The 6954-nt window shown below is 41.8% G+C and overlaps 1 protein-coding gene across 1 annotated transcript; it reads left to right on the top strand.

Moving 5' to 3' along the window:
- The first annotated feature begins 2406 nt into the window (after nt 1–2406).
- Nucleotides 2407–5854, top strand: bmp10 (bone morphogenetic protein 10). Its single transcript, XM_047382207.1, has 2 exons — nt 2407–3180; nt 3577–5854. The coding sequence occupies exons 1-2, from the start codon at nt 2772–2774 to the stop codon at nt 4632–4634; spliced, it is 1467 nt and encodes a 488-aa protein (XP_047238163.1). The 5' UTR covers nt 2407–2771; the 3' UTR covers nt 4635–5854.
- The last annotated feature ends 1100 nt before the right edge of the window (nt 5855–6954 follow it).

Raw genomic sequence — 6954 nt, 5'->3', positions numbered from 1 at the left:
TACGCATCATCAAATTAACAAAGAATGATTTAGTTGTAAACATTAAGGAGCTTTTAGCAGGCGCATGACCAAATCTTTCCCTCAGGAACAAAGTCATAAACAGATCCACGCATTAACCACAGACACAATGACAATTGAAGGTTGATGGATTTGTAATTAGTAGGCAAGTGGGGTTTAAAATGCAACAATCATTACATTGTTTTCCCACCCTTTACAGTGACTGTTAATATGTGCTGGTGTTATTTTCATTCCAGCTTTTTATTCTACTGGGCAAACAGCTGGATATCATAAAACTGAAAAACTAAATACGAGCATAAAGTATTGCCTGTTTGAGCATTCGGTCCAAACACAGTTTATTTTGCCTCCACAAATCCACATTTATTACACCCGAACACCAGTAATGGAGACCATATGGAGCCAGGCCAGGTCGAGCTGTGTGTGCAGAAGGACACTGCCACTATCAAGCCTTCCTAAGCCCATCAGGAAGGTGTGATAGGCTGTTGCTGCAGCAGTTCAACAAAGCAGCAGATAACAACATGTCTGTCAACTGTCAGCCTGGCAGATGAGTGGCAGAGGCAGGAAAAGCTCATTCCTTCCAATCTCTGTGACGCACTGAAATCAGGAGTGTATCTGGGGGGTCACACGAAGAAGCTCAGGAATGACGGACAATTGCATGGCGGAAGTGGGTTCAGGTGACTAACGGAGAAGCTATTCAGATGTTTTGAGGAGCCAGCGACTGTTAATGCAAGCAGAGCAGGTCGCTGTGAAAGTTTGCATCACATAGAGTGCAGCTGTTTTGGATCTCTTAAATCGCTGGATGGGAAAAATCTTGAGTCACCAGGCTTTAGCAGACTTCACCTTTGACTTGTTGTTAGCTTCCTATTCAGGAGGAATGTCTTGATGGAACCATTTAATAGGACTGCAGTTAATCTCGTCTGGTGTTGTAAATAGAACACATATTGGCACCAAATGTTCAAAAAGCCATAAAAGAAATCCATTGTTTATTACAGCAGCATAATATAACACAAAACATTTTAGAAAAGTCCCACCTTTAAATTTGACTACAATTATTTAGGGTGGAAAAATAATCCCAAGTGGAATGATCTTTGGTACCCTTAACAATCCCTTTCAAATAAATGTAAACAAATTAGTTTTTAATTTATACTCAATTTTAAAGTTAAAGTTGATCTGAGTGTCTGGGAATTTCTAATAAGTAATCTTCATCTTTCCAAGTTTTTCTACATCCCAGTGGTGAAATTACAACATGACACAGAGATCAAATTCTTTTAGTGATTGGCCACAAGGGTGGTTGGGGATCCAAATTTATCTTGCCACCAGGCTAATCCTAACTCTATATTCAGCAAAATAGTAAAAAATGTTTTTAAACTCTAAATTTCACTAAGTGCAGTGGAGGATCTGTGATGCTGTGGGCTTTTCTTTCTTTCTGGGAACCTCATTGGAGTGCACGGTATTATGGACTCTTGTAATACCAGAACATGTCATATCAAAATCTGGCAGACTGTAATAGTAAACTGAAAATAGGAAATCAATGGGTCTGGCAGGATAATTGTCTGAAACATAAGGTCTTAGGTCCAAAATCAGCGCATAAATGATCATGGTCATGTCCTCTGTATAAAATAATTCAAATGAAAGTCAGATTTCTCAAAAGATCAAATCAGAACAAGATTATGCTACTGCATTAAAAGACACAATTCATTTAAGACTTTTTACATATCTTTGCCAAGGGTGTTTACTGATTTGTCCTTGTCTGTATGTGCAGTGTAAACTACATTTTATACTGAAGTACTTTGTCAATTACAAACATGGTATCTAAACAGATGTGAAGAACATTAAAAAAACAAAACAATAACTGTGTTTTTTTTCTTTACTGAATTATTGTGCACTGTTGAGATTTAAGAGCAACTTGGCTCAAAGTAAACGTGATAGCTGTTAGCTACTATGGAGGCCCTACACCTCATTGCCTTTCTATTTCATTTGGACCAACGTTGTCTGATGAAAGCATCCTGCTACATTCAACCATATCAACAGACCAACAGTGTATTTTGTCAAAACGAAATGCTCAATGTAGCCTGGACAGCCGCTCGGAGAACTCCACCATTTACAAAGCAAATAAACAAATGAACAGTATCATCCCCGGAACGCCCACCAAAACAAAATAGCCCTTCCACAAGGAAGAGGCTACAGGACAGTGTTTACAAAATCCTCATTAAGGAAGCTGTGAGATAACACACAGACTACTGCATCACACAAAGTTGAAGGGAAGGCAGCCACACACACACACACACACACACACACCACAAGGAGACCATAAGCACTTTGCAATGCGTAGCCCACCATATTATAGATAAGGGACAGAGACCCAGAGCTGGGAAGAGAGGCGAGCACAGACACAGTCTGACGGAGGAGAGGACACAACAGAGATGAGTCGGATAGACAAAGACGAGCCTTGGCCACCCTGTCACCACAACCACCGTCCTGTTGCAAGGAACTTCAAAAGGTGCGCATGAGAATAAATATTGTGACATCTGGAGAGGAGCACCAGGAGAATACAAGGGCTTTACGTTGATCAATGCAAGGGTCAATACCTCTTCAGCTGCTGTGAGGAAGCTAGAACTGTCTCAGGCCGTAGGTGAACTGACCACACCTTAAATAAACGTTTGGCCAAATACAGTATTGTTTTCTGGCCTTGTTGCTTGAGCTCATCCATAGGCCATTGGCATAAATTAGATTGCTGCAGATTTTTTTCTCCCATGGCGAGCATTTGGGTCTCTCAACTGGGAACCATTTGCATACCCAAGACTTTGTTCTTGCTGTTTTCCTTCATGCTGCTCAGGGAGCCTCTTTTTGGTAAGAGCAGTCCCATCTCCAGCACTCATCAGAGGTATCGTCCTGCTCCAGGACTGGGTGACGGGCATGGAGGGGTGGTGGATCCATCTCTGTTACAGCAGGATGGTAGCACAAAGATGCAAAACCTACTGGAGAGCCTGAAGGAGCAGTTTCTGCGGACATTTAACCTGTCCGGAATGAGCCCTTCAAACCTGCCACCTGGAAATGCACGGGAGGATCCGCCTGAGTACATGATGGAGCTTTATAACCGCTTTGCTAATGACCGCACTGCCATGCCCACAGCCAACATCATACGCAGCTTCAAAAATGAAGGTACAGTTGTGCTCAATATATTATATATTCCATATATATATATGGAACTGTTAAAAAAAGGTGAAAGTTCATTTTCAAAGTCTTTAAACCAAAGGGTTTAGTGCAATTTAAGGAGTTGCTAGAATTCATGATATAAGATTAGTTTTTTAAGTTTTATCAGTGCTCTTGTCCAGTATTAGCTCTTTCACTTGTATGCACAATTTTAACTTAAATACTTTAAAATATTCTTGGCAAGAAAATATTTGTGTGAACATGCTTTGCTTAGTTTGAGATAGAGAGAAAATGTCCTTGCACAGACACAGATGATATGCACCTACATTTCCCAGTTCAGCTCAAGAGCAGTTAAAAAATCAGATACAACACAGAACTTTAATCCAATAACTTTTTTTTGACTAGATTCAAATCCCAGTGTTGTGGGTGTTGGAGGGGTGAGACGTCACCCATTGCTCTTCAACGTGTCAATGCCCCATCATGAGCGCATCACGGCAGCTGAACTACGCCTCTACACCCTCGTCCAGACTGACAGACATCTCTACGCCGGTGTGGATCGTAAGGTCACCATCTATGAGCTGACATCACATGACTCGGTTAACATGACAGATGAAAAGACAGTGAGGGGAGATGTGTTTGCAGGGGTAGAGGACAGGACTGATTTTTTGGAACTGGCTTCACGTCAGGTGTTTGGGACAGATAACAGTTGGGAAGCTTTTGACCTCACTGCCGCTGTGCAGCGTTGGTGCAAATCTGATGGAGCAACAACACACCGGCTGGAAGTGCACATTTCCAGCATTGGTGATGACGAGAATGCTGAGAGTATGAAAGAGATCAGCAAAAATGAGGGTACACCTGAAGGTGACATGAGGATTGAAAACAGCCCAGAGGAAAAACATAAACCTCTTCTGATTGTTTTCTCTGATGATCAGAGTAGTGATCACCGTGACAACAGGCGTGAGCTGAATGAGATGATTGACCATGAGACTTCTAGTGCTGTTCTGCAGAATGACTTTGGGACAGATCTGAGTGGGGTGTGGGGTGAGGACAGAAGTGAGGCTGAACCAGATGAGGAAGACCTCATCCAAATGCGTTCAAACCTGATCTATGACACAGCATCCCGCATTCGTCGCAATGCCAAAGGAAACCACTGCAAGAAACAATCTATGTACGTAGAGTTCAAGGACATTGGGTGGGATAGCTGGATTCTTGCACCCACTGGTTATGAGGCCTTTGAATGTGCTGGCATTTGTTCATACCCATTGACAAAGCATGTCACACCTACCAAACATGCCATAGTCCAGACACTAGTAAATATTAACAGTCCTCAGAAGGCATCAAGAGCCTGCTGTGTGCCAACCAAGCTGGAGCCCATCTCCTTACTCTACCTGGATGACACAGGCGTAGTAACTTACAAGTACAAGTATGAGGGAATGGTGGTAGCTGAGTGCGGCTGCAGATAGTCCACACCTTCAGGCATTCAAACTCTCTATAAAGTCTTACCACAACAGGAAAGATACAAAACATAAGTCGCAAAAAAATTGAGTCAAGGGACAATGATTGAAATCTCTTTGAGGCTTGTTTTGTGAGACTCGAAGTGCTAATTTAAAACTCATGGACATTTGTGCACTGCAAGTGGACAAACATGTATATTGTACCGTAAAATAAAACAAGTACTTCATCTTGTAGAGGAAAGGCATGAATATTAGTCGCTATCTGTCACAGAGTGGAGTGAAAGTAGAGCTGTGCAACAGATCTACAGTCAGTTTGGTATCCAATGATGTAAAGGTATGCTCTCATATCCACAATGCACAATGCAAATGATTTCTCTAAGAACTGAGCCTCTTATAATTTGTGCAGACTGGTGGGAACTAGTGGGTCAGTCAGCCTCTTTCCTCTCTGTTCCCCTGACATCTGTCTTCCTCTCCACTTATCTCTGGCCTCCCCATGCAATGCAAACACTAATCAGCACTTCATGTGCCTTGGTGGAGTGAAATGGCCTGCCTCCGGCAACCTGACAAGCCATGAACTCTACAGGCTCAGCTCCTGCCTCCTGCCGCTGCCTGATACGTGAGGTCTGCGAAGGGGTCCGGTTGGCAGGGTTGTTTATCTCGACCCCGTTTCCCACTTCACATGGCTATTTTCCACCCCCCAGCATTACAGCGATAGCAAGGTGATGGAGCTTGAGAAACATGTACACTACCACAGGATTGGAGGACTTGAGGCCATTGATGTGGTGGGGGCATGGGAGAGTGAAGAAAGGGGCCAGGGGTTGTCCACGTTCCTGGGCAAATTTTTCAACTAACTGACCCAGGTTCATGTGGACCTTGCATGTCTACATCTAAGTAATCCATCACTTCTTTGAACATATTTTGGTTAAGAACTGACTCTAAATCTGATGTAAATGTGGCATAGAGGGCACATTGTCACAATATACAATACCTAAAAGAAATACTTTTCTTTGTTATAAGCCATTTGATATGTCTGCTGCTTGTGTCAAATAAAATACTATTTATTGTTCTAATTTATTAATTTCTACAACAGAGTAAATGATTATATATGTACATTTGTAAGTGAGAACAGAGATTTTATGTTTATGACAATGCAATTGCAGCACAAGTAAAATTTGTTGGGAAGAGAAATGGTAACAGTTTGTAAAACAATAAAAAAAGTACTGAAATCACTGCTTGTCTCTGTCTCAAACATATAAAATGCCATATTAAGATGCATTTTAATATTGTGAGCCAATTTTTCTCAGTAAAATTAAGTTTTAATGTTGACCAAGACTGAAATTTTTTCTTACATTCACAAAACATTGCTAAGAGCATCTTGAATTGTCAACTGTCTTTGCCGTTCTAACAGGACGAAGTTGTTGGAGCAGACACAGAAGGCATTGCTGACATTCAGATCATTCATACCACCGATATCAGCTCAAAGGTCATAGTTCATGTGCAACACACAAACAGAGAACCATGGGAAAATAAGTGGAAGGCATTCTAATGAAGAAAATGGGTGGGCTGTTGTCTGCACTGACCGCTGGCAGGCTGCAGACAGTTATTTGGAGAATATATAACCAAAAGGCATGTAAATATCCAGGTGGTGATATTTCTGACTGACAGATCCTTGCAAGTTTTTTTGTGCTTTGTCTTCTTGTTTTATAATTTGTTCTACAACAGCAGCAGCCCTCGCCCCACCATCAGTCTTTAACTAGTTTTCTTCCAGGTTCGGTCTGTAATTAACTTTATCTTTCCTAAGCTCTGACTAACTGCCTTATCTCTGATGAAGAAAAGCATCCCCACAGCATGATGCTGTCACCACCATGTTTCACCATGTATGTGGAGTGTATGGTCAGGGTGATTAGTTTTGTTAGTTTCTCAGGGACAAAAAGGGAGGTTTCGCTCTCATCTGACCAGAGCAACTTCTTCCACAGGGTTGTGGTGCCTCCTGGAGTCCTTCTGCAAACAAGACTTTTTATGGATTTCTTTCAACAATGGTTTTCATCTTGCCTCTCTTCCATCAATGCCAGAAATGTGGAGTGCATCACTATTAGTTATAACAAATTTTCCCTCTTGGGGAGAACATCTCTGCAGCTCCTCCAGAGTTACCATGCAACTCTTGCTTCACAGATTATACCCTGGCCAGTAAAAATGTATCCTTGACCTGTCTGCTGTGCTCCTCTGATGTCATACTGTTGTTAATTTACTAATGTCCCTTCACAGAAGGGACATTATAGATCTAATTATAAACAGCTGAGTTATTTACTAATTACATGATGTCTGAAGA

The sequence above is a fragment of the Girardinichthys multiradiatus genome, chromosome 12 (genome assembly GCF_021462225.1).
Source record: "Girardinichthys multiradiatus isolate DD_20200921_A chromosome 12, DD_fGirMul_XY1, whole genome shotgun sequence".
Taxonomy (NCBI): domain Eukaryota; kingdom Metazoa; phylum Chordata; class Actinopteri; order Cyprinodontiformes; family Goodeidae; genus Girardinichthys; species Girardinichthys multiradiatus.
This window is presented reverse-complemented; position numbering and strand designations above follow the sequence as displayed.

Coding starts and splice junctions, on each gene's coding strand:
- bmp10 (XM_047382207.1), top strand. CDS start 2,772: ATGGCGAGCATTTGGGTCTCTCAACTGGGAACCATTTGCATACCCAAG. Junction 3,181..3,576: donor ACGCAGCTTCAAAAATGAAG/GTACAGTTGTGC, acceptor TTTTTTGACTAG/ATTCAAATCCCAGTGTTGTG.